The sequence below is a fragment of the Chanos chanos genome, chromosome 12, assembly GCF_902362185.1.
Source record: "Chanos chanos chromosome 12, fChaCha1.1, whole genome shotgun sequence".
In the NCBI taxonomy this organism is placed as follows: Eukaryota; Metazoa; Chordata; class Actinopteri; order Gonorynchiformes; family Chanidae; genus Chanos; species Chanos chanos.
Genome location: NC_044506.1, coordinates 9,012,601 through 9,032,527, shown reverse-complemented (window position 1 = coordinate 9,032,527; position 19,927 = coordinate 9,012,601). Strand labels below are relative to the sequence as shown.

General features: G+C 40.1%; 3 protein-coding genes across 3 annotated transcripts in view; all 3 read left to right on the top strand.

Annotated features, from left to right (window-relative positions):
• Window positions 1-1,823, top strand: part of pard6gb (par-6 family cell polarity regulator gamma b) — a 31,887-nt gene extending 30,064 nt beyond the window's left edge. Inside the window, exon 3 of the mRNA XM_030789303.1 lies at window positions 783-1,823. Coding sequence (XP_030645163.1) covers window positions 783-1,789 — 1,007 coding nt within the window. The 3' untranslated portion in view covers window positions 1,790-1,823. The remainder of the gene's footprint in view (window positions 1-782) is intronic.
• A 2,966-nt stretch (window positions 1,824-4,789) lies between these two features.
• On the top strand, window positions 4,790-6,622 carry bloc1s4 (biogenesis of lysosomal organelles complex-1, subunit 4, cappuccino). The gene is made up of 5 exons (XM_030789175.1): window positions 4,790-5,107; window positions 5,482-5,553; window positions 5,728-5,829; window positions 5,940-6,074; window positions 6,276-6,622. Exons 1-5 carry the CDS (start codon window positions 4,799-4,801, stop codon window positions 6,369-6,371), a joined length of 714 nt encoding a protein of 237 aa, XP_030645035.1. The 5' UTR covers window positions 4,790-4,798; the 3' UTR covers window positions 6,372-6,622.
• Window positions 6,623-7,694: 1,072 nt separating this feature from the next.
• On the top strand, window positions 7,695-9,431 carry nutf2l (nuclear transport factor 2, like). Its single transcript, XM_030789362.1, has 5 exons — window positions 7,695-7,725; window positions 8,089-8,209; window positions 8,431-8,502; window positions 8,635-8,733; window positions 9,315-9,431. The coding sequence occupies exons 2-5, from the start codon at window positions 8,111-8,113 to the stop codon at window positions 9,429-9,431; spliced, it is 387 nt and encodes a 128-aa protein (XP_030645222.1). The 5' UTR covers window positions 7,695-7,725; window positions 8,089-8,110.
• The last annotated feature ends 10,496 nt before the right edge of the window (window positions 9,432-19,927 follow it).

Here is a 19,927-nt window from a genome sequence, read left to right as displayed (position 1 = left end):
TCTCTCCTGATTACCCCGGTAACAGACAGGGTGATGCTTTTGTGCTGAAATGCCAGGGAAGCATGTTGTGCTACATGATCTTTTAAGCGTCTGTAATGCGTCTGTGGCGGTGGACGAGCCGTGCTCTTTTTGCAGTCTCTCTTTGAACTTTAATTGCCTTCACAGAACTGGTCTCTGCGGCGTCCAGTAAAGATTTGCTGCCAATGAGAAAGAGTGAATGTACTACAGTCTTCCACACGCCGTTTGGAGCAAGATGCCACGCCTGACCCCCGTATACAGCTTGGAGTGTTTCCGTGTCTGTGTGTGTGTGAGAGAGAGAGGGAGAGAGAGAGACAGACAGAGAGGGAGAGAGAAGCTATTTTGTGCTGCCATTTAAAGCTGCTTTGCATTCAGACAGCACACTTGTATCTGGCTGATTGATAAGCTCTGCTCTTTCTTCATGTTTAAATCCCAGGGCTTTGTGGAAGTGCTGTACTTTCATGTCTTATTTTGACCAGTTCCAGCCCCGCCATGTGTTCTCCAGCCCTCTTCTCTGAACTCGTGATGTAAAATGGCCTGGGTTTGTTTAGGTGAATGATAATCAGACAAGTATAAATGTCGGGAGATGCAGTAAAAAAACGAAAGAGAGATAACCCATCTTTCAGCGTTGAACTCTGCTTTGCATTTGCTCAGTACCATCTGAGTGCCATATGCTTTCGGTCATGTGCGGTGTTTTTTTTTTTTTGTTGTTGTTGTTGTTGTTCAGAGCTAATTCCTGCTCTGTTTTGTGTTCCTTCTTGCAGAAGAGGTCGACTACAACAACTTTGGCACCAACACCCTGACCCGGAAGAAGAAGGCAGTGGTCACCTTGCGAAACGACATCAACCGGAAGCGACCCAACATCCGGATCGGAATGCCGCAGGACTTCCGGCCCGTGTCCTCCATCATCGACGTGGACATCCTGCCGGAGTCACACCGTCGCGTGCGCCTGTACCGCCACGGCTCGGACAAACCCCTCGGCTTCTACATCCGAGACGGCACCAGCGTGCGGGTCACGCCGCACGGCCTGGAGAAGGTCCCGGGCATCTTCATCTCCCGCATGGTTCCCGGAGGGCTGGCCGAGAGCACGGGGCTGCTGGCCGTCAACGACGAGGTGCTGGAGGTCAACGGCATCGAGGTCACGGGCAAGACGCTGGACCAGGTCACGGACATGATGATAGCCAACAGCCACAACCTGATCGTCACGGTGAAGCCGGTCAACCAACGCAACAACGTGGTGCGCAGCAGCCGGATCTCCGGAAGCTCGGGCCAGTCTTCCGACAGCAGCGGCTCCACGGGATACCCCGCGATAACGGGAACGGCCGGAGCCGCGGGCGTGGCGCACGGCTACGGCCCCGACGACCTGGAGAGCGACGAGGAGACGGACATCGTCATCGAGAGCAGCATCAAACGGCCCTCGCGTCGCTCCAACGCCTCGGTGGCGTCCGCGGCGTCGAGATCCCAGTCCCAGACGCACCCCCAGGCCCACGTCGTCCCCCCCAGCCCCCAAATGAGACCCGCCTCCATCATATCGACTGCATCTTTCCACTCGCAGCCCAGCCTAAACGGCACGGGCCACGGCAGCCTGAGCTACAAGCTGCAAAGAGACCTGACCCTCCAACACCAGCCCTACCACAGCAGCAGCCCGGCCATGAGAGAAAGCAACGGCAGCCTCCACAAAATCCTCAGCACCCTCAAAACGGACCCACGCCACAGCCTGGCACTGCCCAGGGGAGGGGTGGAGGAGGATGGCACAGTCATCACACTATAACACACTCTTAGTGAATGGAGACTGACACACAGACACACACGCACACACAGACGGAGTCATGCACGTACACACAAACACGCATACACACAGGCAAAGTTGGCAGAGCAGTGACTGAATTGGAACATCCACAGCAATGGAATGCCAGACTGAAACCTCTCTCTGCTTTCTCTGAGGAAAAAGAAAAAAACATGATTTCTATAAATGAATAATTTAATAGACACATAATCTGAGAATTTAACTTTTTTCTGTCCTGAAAAAGTTTGCTTTTAATGTGTTTCAGACTGTTTTTCTGTCAAGGATGTGTGGGTCTAATTTTTGTGGTACATGTGAGTGTTTTTAACAGGGCCTCTTAATGCAAAATCCTTGATTTTCCCTTATTTCCTTTCAAAACATTTTTTTTTAAAGAAAATAATCTTATCATCTCATGTTGTTGGGACCAGCAGTGAGATTTAGACTGTACAGGGTGTTTTTCTGTCTGTGTATGGACTTTGAAATGTTTGTCTTTGTCGTGCCTGATTCACAGTGTCATTGTTTTAATTGTGAATTTGCATAATTGAGTTGGAGAGCCTTACCGTTGGATTGGCCCGCGTTCTCCTGATGAAGCAACTTGCATTTGCTCAAATTCTTTTGCAAAAACAGACGTGGCAGTATCCATGGTTTCTTCCGTGCAACAGATTTAATTCATTCCTGAAAAAAAAGAAAAAAAAATCATGTTTTACGATCGTGTCTATTCCTTACAATTTTTCCACTATCGTCTTATCGATTTCGTTATTCCATAAGTTTAGGAATACTTTTGTTTCTTGTTTGTACATTTGTTTTTAATCAGATTGTCATACATTTGTGTCTTTGTGAAATATCTTTCTTTTTCTCAGCAGATGCACAGTCTTTGTTTTTACGTGGTACATGCTTTTTTCGTTTGTTTGTTGAACATGCAGGCTAGAGCATAGTGTCTTAAAACAAACCAAGCTGAAGGTAATTCACATGCACACGTTTGCATGAATGTCTTCTGACTCCAGGAATTCAGTGAAATGCTATTCATTTTGAGCTCTTGTCTCCCTGGCACGAAGCGCACACACACACACTCACACACACAAACACAAACGTGTCCTGTCACTTTACTGCTAATGAACTCTTTTCTCTGGCGTTGACTCACAGTAAGTCACCACAGCTGTACAGTATGGGAATCTCCAGCGACACGCTGCCGCGGCGTGAAGCAGTCTGGTCTGCAGCCATCACCTTTCTCCAGCTCACACGTTTAGCAGGCATTTTACCGGCACTTGCTCCTTTTTTTTTTTTTTTTTTTTTGACAGTTTTGTAACGAGTTTACTGGAAATGGGAACAAGTTTGTATGAGTGCACATTTCAGGTCTTTGCGTCGCGATAGATCATGTTGTTTGTAACGAACGCGTAGTTTGTCCTTTGAGTCTTTCGTCTCATCCATAAATCAAGGCTTTTAGAGTATCTGTGGAATTGGAGATTACACTCAAGATCTAATGAACATATCCTATAGATAGAAAACCACTTGTTTTATTATCTGACTGCATTTTTAATGTGATTTTTTTTTTTTTTTTAAATCTTGTTTGTCTCTCCCAAGCCGTTGTATCTGAATGTCGCTTATTTTGGCTCAGTTATTGTTTTCCCATCACCAGTCAACTCAAAGACTTGGTTCAATCACTGTGGCTTTTCTCCTGTTAATCTTTCAGATGAATTTTGACTAGAAAGAACCTGTTTTGTTCACAATGTAGAAGTCATTGAGGTTGTGATAACTGTTGCACACGTTTTGCATTTATTAACATTATGTTGTTGTTTAGCGCCATCTGCTGGTCACCTTTTTGGAAGTGCCATGATCCACTGTGGGAAGCAGGTTTCCCTTTAATAAGGAAAAATCTTAATTTATGGAAATTTCTGACATTTTTCTTACTTCTCTGTACTTTTAATGTATTTGTCTGTTTTAATTTCGAATAAATGGTCTCCAAAAATTAAAACCAAACTTCAAGGTCAACTAATCATCTAAACTGGTACGAGGGAAAGAAATTTGTTTTCTTGATGTGATCAGGTCTCATTCCATTCGATTCACATATGATTTTTCAGCTGAGCACACACTGCCCAAACCCAGATGTCTGTTGTGTCTCTCTCTCTCTCTCTCTCTCTCTCTCTCTTTCTCTCTCTCTTTCTTTCTTTCTTTTTAACTCTTCAATGGTTTTAGATCTTAATTCAGTGTGGGAACACCATTCCCTTTTCCTGTACAATGAACTTGTGCGACCCTCTGCCTCTAAAATAGCATTTGAAGAAGATTTCCGGAAATATTACTCACTGGTTAACCACTTGAACTTTCAGTCCTAATTCACTCAGTTTACTGAATGTTCTGTGAATACTGTGTATATTTGTTTTCTCACTGATATGTCTTTTTTTTTCTTTTGTATTTTAAGGGAACTTAATATTAAAGACTGAAGTGGAAACTGAGCTCGACTCACCTTGTGAGACTTTTCATTCATGTAGTCTGTTTGATTTTTTGTAAAACCTTTTATATATCTTATCACTGGGGTTCTGTGTTGAAGGCTGTTTAGGAGTACAATATAATATCCATTCTTGACAGTCAAAAAGTCTTACCGAACATTTGAAAATTTAACTGATGAAATAGGTCAAATAATTCTAATTAAATTTAAAAAATAATAATACTATTTAAATTGATATGGTGATAAATGTATATATATATATATATATATATATATATATATATATATAATGTTTGTCACATTCTCGCTGCATTGTTTTTGTTTTTAATAAGTGAGGTGAATAAAGTTACAGCAGCTGAGAAGAAAAAAGATATAAAGATAATCGCGTTCAGGCAGTACGCTCTATTTGAGCCTTGCAGGGGCTCGTTTATAATTTCTGTCACGTGATCGCTCAGAAGTAACTGCCTTTCGTCATTGGTTACTATGGGCGCCTGCGCAGTGATCGTTATTTCCATCTCCTGTACAAACAACCGTGGTCTGCAGCGGACAACGTAATGGACCATCGGTTCGAAAGGGTCGGTGTATTGTCGCCGCTGGAGGAGTCCAGTGCCGAGGTGAGCAGAGACAGCGGTATCGTATCCCAGAGTGCGAGTAGCCTGTCGATGGTCAGCGAGGCGCTGAGCAGCGGAACCGTGTCGCAAAGTCCCAGCTTTGGCGCTGCAGTGTCAGAGAGTCCAAGCTTCAATGCAGCAGAGCCTCTACCAGAACCAGAACCTGAACAGCACCAGGAGCAAGACGACGAGATCTTGAGGCATACGGCACAGAGTTACTCTTCTTATATAAGGGCAAATGCAGGCGAAGAGGTGAGGATTTGTGTGGTTTCTTGTGACATTGTGCTAGCTAATGGAGCAACTTCCCTAGCCTGCCTTAGCATTTTGATTATCCACATAACTTGAAGTGCGTGACAGACCATTAAGCACATAGACTTGCTCCCTCGCTTAACTCCGCACAATGAATCTTTTGTTATAGAGATTTCGTGGACGTGTGACATTACTTCCTATGCGTTTTTACTCGTTTCCCAAGTATCTCTTCCAAGAAACAAACATGTGGACGATGGAATCCGATTAATGTCGCAGTCGCGTCACTCCGTAAAAGCTCGCTCCAGTGCCACCAGTTAGAGAGTGGTGTAGTTACAGTGAATAAAACGAATTAGGAATTCTCCCTTTTTGATTTACAGATTCTGAACCTGGAGAAGAGTCTGGAGGAAATGCTAACAAGAGTTGATGAATTCGTTGGTATGCTTGACATGGTAAGATCCCGTATTGGACATACAGAAAGTATTCAAGTTTGTCTGTTCGGCGGTAATATGTAACTGTAGCCTCCTTTTTAAGATTTGGTGACAGTAATCAATTTCAGCTCAAGCCTGAAACGATCGTTAATTTCAGGTCATCGCTCGTTTCTGAATAAGCGTTTTCGTCCACAGATCCGTAATGACACCTCTCAGATTGTCAACGACAACCTTCCTCAGATCCACAGAAAATCAGAAGAAATGAGAGAGATTTACAGGAAAATTGACAAATTAGAGGTACGGATACATTCATAACAACAGTTAGCGTGGGTGTAACAAGTGTTTACTAATATTGTAATATGCAGGTAAACATTGTACCTTTCCGTTATAATGTTATTGTTGCTAAGGCTTTCGTCAAGATGGTTGGAGCCAATGTCAGTGCCATGGAGGAGCAGGTGACCCAAGCAGAGGGAGAAGTCGGAACTTTACCAGGAGCCTTCAAAAAGATCTTCCGCACAATGAGCGTCCCAGGATTTTTAAATGTGAGAATTTACTATAACATATACGTATCACTCCCTTGGATAGCTGCTACTGTTAATTCAACTTCAGTTCATTCTACCCTCAGAACAGAACCTGATATTAGTCCCAGCAAAAAAAGACAGTAAAATGACATTTTCATCTTTTAATTTCTCTTTCTTTCTCACTCTCTCTCTCTCTCTCTCTCTCTCTCTCTCTTTTTCTAGAAACCAGCCAGTCCAAAGAGACCTCATCAGCAACATCAAGAGATTCCCTCTGTATTCAGAACTGATGACTATTTTGCATCAAACCCCGAGCAGTGACCCAGGCAGCGTTAGGACCTTTACTCTGTGCCATGGGTTGGACTCTTGGTCTTGCAGTGCTGCCTATACAGCGCAGTGACAATACTGCTCTGCCATTTTACTTCACAGACCATTCAAAGCTATGTAGTGTCGGTCACACAAACCTAACAGTGTTTTCAAATGGATTAAGTATGGAACAGTGTAGTGTTTTAAGAGTGTGATTGATGGCAGCTAATTTTTGTAGCCAGATCACATTGGTTTAAAAAAAAAAAAAAAAAAAGGAATTACAGCTTGAAGTGATTCTGTTTAAAAAAAAAAAAAAAAAAGTGCCTCCATAAGTACCCTGCTTAATACACTATCTGTTCAATAATAAGGCACGGTTGCAAAGATTACAAATTGTGTTATTTGGCATTGTTCCTATGAATGCCGCATTTATATCCTTGTATATAGATGTATAGCTTTATTTTATTTTAATGTCTTATTTTTCAAGCATACAAGGACATTTTGCACAATTAACATAGCTGGAGCTAAATCACCTTTATTTCTTTAGTAATCAGTTTCTGCCATTGTTGGGGGTTTTTTTGTTGTTGTTGTTGTTGTTTTTTTGCAAGATTTTCTAGACTTTGGACACCAAATATCTTTTTAACTGAAATCTCATCGCTCGTGGCTTAACTGTTCATCAGACTGTTTTGTGTTCACGTTCATGCTGTTTTTCAGCCAAACCAACTCATCCAAAACAAAGCTGAACGTTTTGCCATAGATCAACTTCATACTAAAATGATGTTAGGGTTTTCTCTTTGTTTGTCAACTTTATTACTAGAGACCATCTATTTATTTAATAATAACAGTAATAATAATAATAGTAATAATAATAAATTTAACACCTCAATAAAGCGCTTTAACTTTGTCTCAAGAATCAGCATTTGTTGTTAATGGTGTTTTGTAATCACATACATAATTTGGAAGAATAGTTTTGTATTTCTGTCTATAACTCAAATATCTAGTCAAGATTTCACCTCCTAAATTAACTTTTTAAATGATGCAAATTTGTGTAGTTGTTTATAAGTCTATCTTGAAATAGATTTTCCATATGGCTGTTTAGCTTACATTTGAAATCGTGTTGAACCCCGTGAAATATCTAATACAAAATAACTTTTGTAAATTGTGAAACTGTTCATTCATCAGCTGTTGTATTCTCTCCCGAACTTTTACCTCAAAATAAACTCTACACCAGTCACTCAAACGTCCTTTCACAGTTCAGTGCTGTCATTGGTCGATTTAGCAAAAGCGGGGATTGGCCTTCGAGGCGGGAACTCGTGTGAGCTTGGAGGGTTTCCTGCGAGCTAGCACTGGTCTGTGCAGATAGTGTTTGACGGTAAGTTACAATTAGTTACACTATTATGTCGAAAATTTCAGCATTATTCGGTTTAAACGATTTGTCATTTTAATGACAGATGTTGCTTCATTTTCCTTTTTTGGTACGACCGACTTTTACTGCGTAGTAAAAGTACCTTTTTAAACAAAAGTTTGCCGATCTGTTGCATAGACATCGGCTCTCCAATTTTAACTTATCCGTACCACCTTTCAAGCGATCCAGCGTTTTCTACAAAACTGTAATTTATTACTAAGAGGTATTTTTCTGTTATTTTAAGCAATTTGCCCGGGATTCTTTATATTGTACATTACCACGTGTAATGCAGTTTGGTCCTCACCACGCGCGTTGTAATTCATTTTTCAGATTCAAATCCAGGTTTTGAACCATGGCAGACAAACCAGTGTGGGAGCAAATTGGGGCAGGATTTGTTCAGCTGTACTATCAGCAATTTGATACGGATCGCACTAAACTGGGTGATCTTTACGTAAGTGACTGTCTCTATTCGTATCATCTTCCTGTTTGAACCGAGTCGAATCAGTCCACCTGATATCCCTGTGTTATAGATTACGCGGAAATGTTTTAAATGGTGATCCTTTGACCAGCTAAGATTACTACTGGAACAGAGACAATTACGGACCGAGTTAATTACCGATAGCTTCATTTTACCGATGAAATATGGTAACAGACGTTAATTTTTGTCCTCAGACTGATGCCTCTTGTTTGACATGGGAGGGAGCTGGCTATCAGGGAAAAGAGGCAATCATGGGAAAATTAAGTGTAAGCAATTTGAACTTTGTGAACCAAATATACTTTTTGATGTGCAAGTTGCTCTGTGTCACTTTTTCATGGTAGCTTTAATTCAGTGACGTCATTTCAAGAGTCTCTCATAAGTAATGCATGTTGCTGCAGAGCCTGCCCTTCCAGAGCATTCAGCACATCATCACCGCACAGGACCACCAGCCCACACCAGACAACTGTGTCATGAGCATGGTCATGGGGCAGCTAAAGGTGAGCTGACAAGTTACGCATCTCTGGGTGTCCGTCCTGGAAACCTTTTTGGTCTTTGCACAGAATAAGTAAACAAATTAGAGCTAACTAGAAATACAGGGAAAAAATACTCTGTAATTGTTACCTTTAGACTGGCAAACTCTGAACCCTAGGTTTATGATTTTCAATTTCAGGAGACTAATATTTACAAATATTATTAATACTAATAAGTTCAACCAAAATAAAAATTGTCATTTTTGGTTCATTAAGACATGTTAATTCATTTCTCCGAGATGAATAGAAGCGTAAGAAAAATGAAAACTGTGTTTTATAGAATTCACTCTGATAATGTCTACACGCATTAAAGATAGGGAGTTCATGTTATGAAATTTAAAAAAAAAAAAAGTGCAGTAATTATTATTTGTACACAAAATAAGATTTGTTTATATTATGTAGAGATGTAACCTGTGATGTGTCATCCAGAAATCACTAACACTGTTCTAAAGCCACATGCAACTTCCAGCTCCATTTTGGCCAGGGGGGCATTGTGTTGTCTTTCCAGAAAAAAGAAAACCAAAACATTTTTTTTCCCCCTTTTGTAGGCTGATCAGGACCAAGTCATGGGCTTTCAGCAGGTGTTCCTGCTAAAGAATATCGACAATAAATGGATCTGTGCCAATGACATGTTCAGATTAGCATTGCACAACTTTGGGGCATAGTTATGAGAAATGCAATTTTGTCAAAAAGTCACTATTCCATTGTTTGTTTGGTTTTTTTTGTACAATTAAACATGTTTTACTTGGGTAAGATTTTGGTGAAACACGTTTTTCCTGAGTAAACCTCTGTCCAGTGTCCATGTTGTGAATTTGAAAACATGTTCAATATGATAGATTATATTAATCAGTAGTTTGCATGTTGTGACATGTTGGTATCAAAATACTCAAGTAAATAAATTTCAGTGAATGACCCAGTATTTTTGCTTTATTTCTGTGCCGTAGAGGCAAAATTGACTACTGTACGTAATATCACATGATGTCATGTTACTTGGGAGGCTTTTGTGACTGTAGTTTAGCAAGCTGATGTGAAGTAGGACATTGGAAACAACTTGTAGAGCAGTGGGGCGGCACAGCAAGAAGGTTTCGGGTTCGGTTCCCAGCCGGGTGTGTGGAGTTTGCATGTTCTCCCCGTGTCTGCGTGGATTTCCTCCGGGAGCTCCGGTTTCCTCCCACAGTCCAAAGACATGCAGGTTAGGTGAATTGGAGACACTAAATTGCCCTTAGGTATGAATGTGTGTGTGAGTGTGTTTGTCTGCCCTGCGATGTACTGGCGACCTGTCCAGGGTGTTTCCCCGCCTTTCGCCCTATGGGCGCTGGGATAGGCTCCAGCACCCCCCATGACCCTAATCAGGATAAGCGGGCTTAGATAATGAGTGAGTGAGTGAGCAGTGGGATACCCCTGCTCTGCATGTTTTCCTTGTTTCCCTGCTCTAGCCACCTGTCTGAATTCATCAGCTGAGCACACCTGATTTAAGCAAGAGCATGTTAATCACACTAACCAGTGTTCGAAGGAAGGATACATAGAACATATGCGGACCAGGGGCAGGATTGAGAGCCACTGTTGTAGAGGATGTCTGGAATGACTACGTCATGTTCTGTGGTATCTTAGCTCAATACAGGGCCCTCCAATTGGTCGTCTTGCATAAGTCAAACAGAAAGACTTTTTGATTATTCAAAACTGGTATGACCTCTTGGTTAGTTGGAAATATAAGTCACGTGACCTAGAATGGAAGTTCACTGAGAAGAATTTACCTTTAATTCCTTGTGAGGCTAGTAAACAGAAAAACGGAATTGCACTTTCTGTTGATTATGCAGTAATCACCGTTCTCGCAGCTGACTACCTATATCTTAACTTTGACTATCATAAAGTTTTAGAAGCTCGTTATTCGTTTCCAGCTGATTAGTGATTAGCATACCTCAGCTAGTATTAAATCGCTTACTTCAATCAGACCTAATAACAGACTCAGTAATGATTACAATTTTAGGCTAATGGAAGTAAAACGAAATGAGTGATACTGTATAAATTTGCTAGCTGCATAGTGGTGGGCTGATTACATATTACATGTCTCTGAGTGTTACGGAAAACCTTTTTTCAATGTGCGCCTCAAATTCATGTTAACTCTAGTGAATAAAGAAATTGCGCTGAGTGAAATGTAATTGAATATATGGCCAGAAGTTTGAATATTTTGTTTGTTTTTAACTTTTGCCGCTTTCTATTACGACATGAAGGCTGGAACGGTGCCTCACGTGATCCATTTTCAAAGGAAGTGCGTCAAATTGTGTCGACAATATAACTGCGTGGCGAGTGTCTTGTTACTTCTTGTTAAGTAACGAAACACCAATTGAAGAAATTGACATGAACAAAATCACGTTTACAGATTCTGAGAAAAAGCAAATACGCTTTGTGGTACCCAAACGAATCAACTTTTGTATGGTTTCTTTTAAGTGCTAATAAGTTATTAATCAAAACTACTTCTGTATAAGTGCGTTTTAAGAACTTAAAACACCGAAGTTGTGTTGATATAACTTCAGCTAACGTTATCACTCATTAAGTAATTCGTTCGGTGTCTGTAATATATTAATTAACAGTGCAAAAAGGTAGCACCACAGGTAGTTTCCATATCATATATCCTTTCTTTTTTTCTTTCCTCCTTTCTCTGTCAATGCCAATTGCAATGCAAATCATGTACATAAATAACAAATAAACATTGGGGATACAGGGACTTTACAATATGGGCTACAAATACAATGTGAAAATGTCCAAACACAGAGTTTATTTATGATACCCTTTAGTATAGTATATGTCTACGAAGCTTTCCTTATTTGAGGCCTTGATATTTGTTTCATGTAAGTAAAGAGGAATTCTGTGTGGGGAAAAGAACAGTGTGAAATATGTAACATGGGTTTCAGATTAAGTACTCTGACTTTCATCAACATTTTTGTCTGAGTTTCTAAAAAAAAAAAAAGCAATATCCATCCAGTACTATATGAGAAGAGATAACTGCAAAATAAGAGGTGGATGGTCTTGTCTTCCTTTTTACAGAAGGAGCATAGAGGAGTCAAACAATCTGCTAGGACTAATGAGACTCGATCTTCAACCTTCAGAAAAAGACAAGTGTCGTCCGCTAGCTGGCTGACTTTTTCATTTATTTATTAATCTATGTTTGTTTGTTTGTTTTTTTAACTTTAAGTAGTGTACAAAGTAGTCCTCTGATAGAGAGCATTGTAAATGAGGGGCTTAGGAATCCATCCTTGCCATGGCCTAAACGGTGTCAGTAGGAGATGGACTCTATCAATGATCCTGTTGCGCATAGTAACTTATTTGCTGTATGTTTTTCTTGTCTAAAACAAGAAGTCGTGGATTCGTATAAGTGGTTCAGAGAAATTCAATTTTACAAGGAGATGGGGGAGTGCCACAAAGGAAAGAGTAGGAAATGTTCAGTGAGGAAAGCAGCAAAAAAGTTTCAAGTCCGAGGTAATGTGAGAGGAGCAAAACTGCACAGACGTAGATAGGTGCATTAATGACAGTGAGAGTTTTTCATCTGACAGTTAAGAATTGTGTGTTGTTTCACAATGGAAGAAGGACAAGAGATGGCAAAAAATAAATAAATAAAAAGAAAGAGGGTCGGAAAGGATCTCGACTACAGCGAAATTGTGACGGCCCCCCTTACGTTGTGAAGGAGCCATCCTCAAAGGGAGCTGCGACATTATGGAATCTGCAGTGTGTGTCACTGAACCTAAAAGTAAATGTGGTGAATCTGAAGCCCTGCAACAGAGGGGAGGAGTCGCTGGGTAACCTACAGTACCTACATGCTCAGTCTGAACACACTGCATGTTACATATTGCTGTGTAAATATGTCGTGATGTAACAGCCTAAATTTTCTTTACAGTATGTACTACAGTTCATTGCCAGGCTTCACCAAGTCCTCTGGAGTCAGGGAACCTCACTATCTGTACGGAAGACTTAAAGTTAGGGTTAGGGTTGTAAGGGTCGTGATGTTATGTCGTGATGTTTTACTCTATACACTGTAGCCGTGTGCTTTTCGCCTTATTTTCAGCATTGAGTGTCACATTTCTCATCTATAAACAGCAGGGTCAGTAGAGCATGAAGATGACAACTTTGCCTTGAGTCAGCCCAGTGAGCAAGAGACAAGTCAGGTTGAAGAAGAGTCGGGTCAGAATGGGGGAGGCATTTGACGAAGTTTTATACCGCACATAATAACTAAACATAATTTGAAAACAGTCAATTTGAGGTTTACTTGCAATAGGACAGAGCACCTTCTCATCTGCACTGTTCCCAGTTGATCCTGATGATGAAGTAATATAAACAAATTTAACTGATTGAAAAAAAAATCATTGGACACAGCAAATTCTATAGTGTTAAATCTACTCTGAGAGAGTTCATTCTAACTCTATGCATAGTTAAAAAGTAATTCTGCTTAACACCAGAAAGTGTTATCTGCTTTCTACACTGGTTTCGCAACTCTGTAGTACAAGTTGAATCTCCAACACCTCTCAATGACACCAACTCTCTTTTGCAAGTGACTCCTTTAGTATTAAATCATGTTTTTACAGTGTCAATTCAACTCTATACTTAACACTTTTGCTTAACACCGGAAGATCAACTCTGAGAATTTTGCTGTGTACCCTCTAAACTTTTCATTTGAATGCACAGCATGATCACAATGTACAACTCATGTTTTCTCCCTTTGTCTTAAGAACATTCTAGCACAAATGTTAGAAATGGTAAACGAACAGTGCCCCATTATCAGGATCAACAACTGCCAGGCCACTGCAAAGGACTTCAGGTCTCTTCGACTTCCTAAGAGGGACTTACCTTGGTTGACTGATGATGTGATTATATTCTTTTTTTGGAATGTCTTTTTCTATAAAGGATATTGAACATCTTAAAAATGCACAGAAAATTTACTTATTTCAATCATTGCAGATTGTTGACACAAGGATAGCCCAGCTCGCAGCTGGAACTGAGCATTTGAGTTTACACCTCCTAATAAAGTCCTCCCTCTATCAGTGCCTGAGTGTCAGTAAAATGACATGACCTTTTAAACCAGGTAAAGTCTGTTCCTGCACATGCATTTGTGTCTTGGTGACACATTATGGACCTTGTTCTCTGTTACTTGAAGGTAAAACTCTTAAAATCTTTGTTTAACAAATTGAGGTTTTCAGTTTTAACTTGGAGTTCTTACAGGGCTAACATTTAAACAGAATGTTAAGGCTGAATCAATGGTCCTGCTCCCCCAAGTCGTTGGATCCAAGACCCCTTAGGAAGGAAATCATTTTATCCTTTGGGTGTGTTGGAGAATTAGTGGGTTTAAAACATTTATTTTTAATTTACTGATGCTTGAATGTTTGTTTTAACTGAGCACTTTCCAAAAGGTCTTTGATGGTCACAGGAAGGCAATAAGGGCGCTGTAAATGATTCCCTGGGAATGTACCAACACATTCAGCCGGAAGATCTTGACTTGCTTAGGTATTTCTTGTTCTGTGTGCCGTATGTACTTCACAAATGCCATAAACCAAAAATGACCATACTTTTTGAGAGACATGGATAACCCTTCCACTGACAATTGTAATAACTACATTACTTGCCCTTCCTTTTTCTTTAAATAAAATGATGTTTGTTGAAATGCCTTTAGGAGTGTTTGGGACCTGAGCAGCAGGGCTGTCACCTACCCACCACAAAGGCTCCAGACAGATGGCCAGAACTGAGGGGGGTTTGTTTGTACCCTAAGTCTCTTACTTTTTATTTCCTTTAACTCGCAAAATTACCTTGTAAATTAAAAATCAAGCGCGTGTCTTACCCACTGGAAATTTTTTTTAATAAAATGTGTTATTTGGATCACTGTCACTTTTATTCTTTTATGAGACGGCTGAACTGGAGGTCAGAGAACTTGCGGTAGAAACACAGACGTTGAAAGAGGCTGAACTGCAGCATTGACCGTGTCACCATTCCACATCTTTGGCATCATGTGCCCTGAAGAGCATGTCTGGTAAACAAAAAGGAAAATGTTTCCTTAATACGAAGACATGATGATTATTGTGACTAAAACTTTTGTCATGAAATAAACTGTACTTGATGTTATAAAAATTTGATATTTCAACTGTCACATTATCCTAGAACTCTTCATTGACCTGGCAGTGATGTTTTCAAACCACTACAGTCAGGTGAATTATCATTTAGTTGTTATCATTTTTGCGTTAAGAATGAACCACCCACAATTATTCTGTCTGAATAAAAAAATTAACATCTTGTCCTATTCATTCCCATCTTCTTTTTCCACAGTAGGTTATTGGAGAGCAACACGCAACCTATTAGGACGCTGACAGTTTTGTCTTATTGTCTTATGAAGCATTACTGCTGTTTCTCCTAGTTTTCGTCTGTTTTGCTCTCTCTCTCTCTCGCTCTCTCTCTCTCTCTCTCCCTCTCCCTCTCTCTCTTTCACTCTCTCTCTCTTTCTTGTTCTCTCTGCTCCTATGACATGTTTATGTCTGTACATATATGTATATACTTGATATATATATATATATTTACATTTCTGTTATATTGTGTTTGTTCTTTTGTGTGCATTACTATGCTCTGATACAAGTCTGTTAACCCCATTAAAAACAACACACATCAAAACTCCCCGTGTGAAATGTAGTATTTCAAGACTATAGTGTTAGAAAGTGTCACAATGTTGTAAAACACTGTCTATGCATTCAGGACTAAATCTCCAATTAGGATCTTCATCACAGCTTCACTGAGGACAACAAATAATGTGAAAGGACAGCGCCGTGACCAAATTCCCCTGGTGCACAAGTGCAAAACTGGGAGTATGGTCCAAAACAAGAAAATGTCCATTCTGGGTAGAACCATGCAGATGACGTGGTTCATTTCCTATCAGAGTAAATTTGATGCCTCAGATTAGGATTCCTAATAAATGATTTATTCCTGAAGTACAACAGTGTATTTATACCTTTAACATCTGTGTTCCAAATACCATAAGACTTCAGTTGTAAGAAAATGATTGAAAGCATGTTTATCATTTTTTCCCCACCATCAAGCTGTGTATAGAGGTTATGTAGCATAAAATGTTTTGAGAACATGTTTTTGATGGCCTGCGACATTTAAACATCTGCAGTAGGGAGTGGTAGTGGTCTGCTTTACCATTATAGGACAAAGTTAAAAATTCTTTTGACTTTCTCCATTTTCATGCAACCCTAGATATGCAGAATTGTAAAAGACAAAATAAGCCATACAAAACGAGCGTGACCGGTACAAAAGCTCCCTACGGCCCATCCAAGGCAACAACCAAACACTGCCTCAAGGGGAGGTGTTAGAGGGTGAGCAAACATTTAAATGAAGTAATTATAACTGACACGACCATATTATTATTATTATACCAAGTTATACTGCAAATGGGATAAATGTGATGACACTGGTTTTCTTGTGTCTTATGTCACCTCTAGTGATGGGAGTGATGTCATCATGTTGTTTGGCATAGAATTCGAGTTATAGACCTAACAACCAACTAGCAAAATGTCAATGGAACACATGACGGAGTGGCTTGGGTTGAAATGGAACTAGCTACTAATGAACGAGCAACCCCCTTAGCAACCATAGACATGAATGGTAAGTAAAGCTTTTACTGTTTCGGTCAAAACCATGTGTAATTGTGTTATAAAACCAATAGCAGGCTACACTCGAGGCAAATGGCACATGAAAAATCAACTATTACAGGCATTTAGGGCACTCCACTTTAAGTCGTGCCATCAACTTCTCTAGCAGTTGTATATTTTCCATATACCATTACCTTCTCTAGTACTATTGCTTAATTTTCCTAGCAATTTTTTAAATTCTTCTCTTAAATCCATATTGGGGGTAGAGCCTACATTTCTGCAGGGACCTGGAGCTGGATTAGAGGAGTCATAAATGACTCCTAGATCCGCAAGGACCTTGCTGTAGCCATCTGGGGGTCAGAGGTCCTGCGGAACTGAGCCACTGAGGGCAAGGTGTGCAACAAGGTTAAAGGCCAAGGAGCTGTTGCCAGACCTCTTCTCACTCCTGATAAATGTCAAGACAAATTGGGCAGTATGTCCCTAAAAAAATTATTGACATTGACAAATAAAAAAAAATCTAATACATTTACTTCCTGCCTCTATTTCTGTATTCTCTGTTAAACTATCAAGGTATATATAGTTTACAGTATACAAAGATGTGTTGGTGTTGTGGGCCTGTGTGGGAGTGGTAAACCAAAAATCAAATTCAGTTATGTATTCACTATAATTCCAGGTTCCACCAACTGAAATGAGTTTAATCCATTTAAATACCAACTGGAACGTTTCAGACACCATTGTGAACTCAGTAACCCAATTATCTCCAGCTAAAACCAATACAGACCATTTGAGACCAGTGTAACCAATACAGACCATTTGAGACCAGCAACTTCTATCATTTTTTTTTCAACTGGAACCAGGCCAATACATTCCAGTAGAAACCAGTCAGACACCAGTAGAATGTGTTCCAATTTCCCCCATAAAAACCAAAAAGAACTAGTTAAAATTTCTATTGGTTTTTAAATGGCTTTCTACTGGTGTTCCACTGGGTGTCTACTGGGAAATTCTATAAGAGATACAAAGTGGGAAAATCAATTCATTAAGAAATAAGTACGTAAATAAATCATGTTATGAGTCTACGGGTTAAACAAAACATCTGTGAAATGAATATTTGACACCCCCACCCCACCCCAGCAACACACGATACGTAATCGCTGGTGAACCACACTACAAATTAACGACAATAATTCTGTCCGTATAGACATACATATACATCTCATATCATCGTCTGCATCGTCGAATTTACTGATCCAAGGTATATGGGCAAGGCATCGCTTATCTCTATTAGCGGGTTCGGTTAGCCGAATGTATTGTAAAGGGATTAGATACACCACAAAACTGGAATTTCATTCTTTCATACTTCACTTTTTTAAAGTATGTTTTTATAACAATATCTTTAACAGCCGTTTCACAGTTTTGTGGCTCCAAACATGATAGTTTACTCCAAGTAGGTCTAACTGCAGTACAACATGACATGCCTACTACACAACACGCCTACTATGGTTATGGTTAGGGCTGTGGTTAGCATAAGGGGCCTGCGACGTCGCATTCTAATCCAGAAAGTTATTTCAGGGGCGTGTCATGTACTGAAGTGGGCGTGTCATGTAGTCTGCGAGACTGCAGATAGACCTGTCTCGTTTGCACCTGTCACTGACAACATAGTTTGACGCATTTCCTTTGAAAATGGGTCACGTGCTACACCCGTTCCCGATTTCATACGACACCGGCCTTTTTAAAACTCGTTTAACCTTAGTTTTACATCACATAAATCACATATTCTTGACAACGTCAGGTCTAGTAGGTGTGACATGCAATTGCTTTATGAAATTATAGCGTTTTTTGCTCAGAATTTTTCAAATGTTTTAATTGGGTGTTTAGTAGGTAGCTATTCAGTTATTTTTGGCACAACAGCATATACACAGAAAAAGTATATTTAAGCATAGACTGCCATTTTCCTCTAACATTCTGTTCCGTTTTTTTCTTTTTTTCTCTCTCAGCTATTATCTCCCCCACCACTTCTTAGCTATAATGTTTAATGAGATCTTTTTTTTGTTGAAACTTGTTCCATGAACTGCAACAGATGCATCAACTGTTGTTTTGTAAAAAGAAAAAAAAACAAACAAAACAGCGAGAGACAAAAAAGAGAAGAAAAAAGTGTTGCGTTGTGTTCGCCTTTAAACGCCAAGACAGCACTGCCTCAAATAGCGCCCTCTATAGGTGAAACCTGAAACTGTCTGCAGCTAAAAGCACCTTGGCTGAGTGTTTTCGACTACTCCAGTTAAAGATGGTCGTAAAATTAAATAGCTAATAACCCATTTCCCTGTCAAAAGTATAGCTCTGTAATATTTGCAACTGGATGTGAGACTGTTAGAGATGAACTTGACAGTGCTACCTAGCTAAATGTCATAACTAGGTGTCTGTTCCATGTAGTAGTACAGAAAACATGGAAAATAGCTATTTTGTCTTTCTTTCCACAGAATAAAACTTTCATTCTATTAAGGTGTCCTGTCATTTACCATTGGGTAATGGGGAATGGGGTGATGTGACGTCACAGATGGAGCCCCTCCCATCTTGGTGCTGTTGCTTAGGAGCAAGTGGGTTGTGCTTAGCAAATGGTACATGACTACTTCCTGCTTTTAGTGTTGACACACCCACTTATTGTTAGTTAGAAATCCTATGATATTGCCTGTAGAGAATCCTGTTAGATAACCTAAACCAGTTACAAAATTCGTAAGGATATATAAAACGCGCAGTGTTGGGTATACTGGGTCGAGCAAACACCTGGGAACACAGATAAATAGCATACTAAAAGTTGTTGCATTTTGAGGTTACTATAATTTCATTGGTCAGCCTTGGAATATGCAGATTGTGACTTTGCGTCACTTCCTAGTCTTTCTGAACGCCATTTTCTTTTTCACAGGGAATGCTTTTGTGAAAACGACAGTGTAATAGCTAGCTGAGATTAAAATTACACAGTTCTATTACGACTGCTTACTTTAGCGAATGTTTTTTTCTGTTCGGCGGGGCTAGCCGGTACACACATCGTCCGACTGACTGGCTTGGCATCCACACTGGTCGTGAGTGCAGCGGTGCACGCGGAATAGCGAAAGTAGCCCCTTACGAAAAGAGCAAGCTCCCTCCGAATCCGTGACGGTGAAGGTACTCTGTGTTCATCTTAATTTAACGTTGTAGGTACGCTAAAGCAGGAATATACAGACACCTATCTGTTGATGCAGCTGAGTACACCATATTGAAAGCTACCACCCAGTTAGTGACTTCTTAATTCAGAGAATGATGCAGACTGTTATTTGCAGCGATTTATGTAGTTATTTGGGAACATTTCAAAATCATCATAGCCTTCTTTAGAAATATTGACTTACCTAAGAGAACACACCTGCGTAATTGTACCATATTTTTGCAACGTGTTAATTCGTAAACTGCAAAAACGCAAGTTATCCAGTTTTTGTGTTTATGCACAGTAAATAATTAAAACATGCTTTGGCACTGATTATTATTTGACCGATGTCAGTCGTTATAACCTA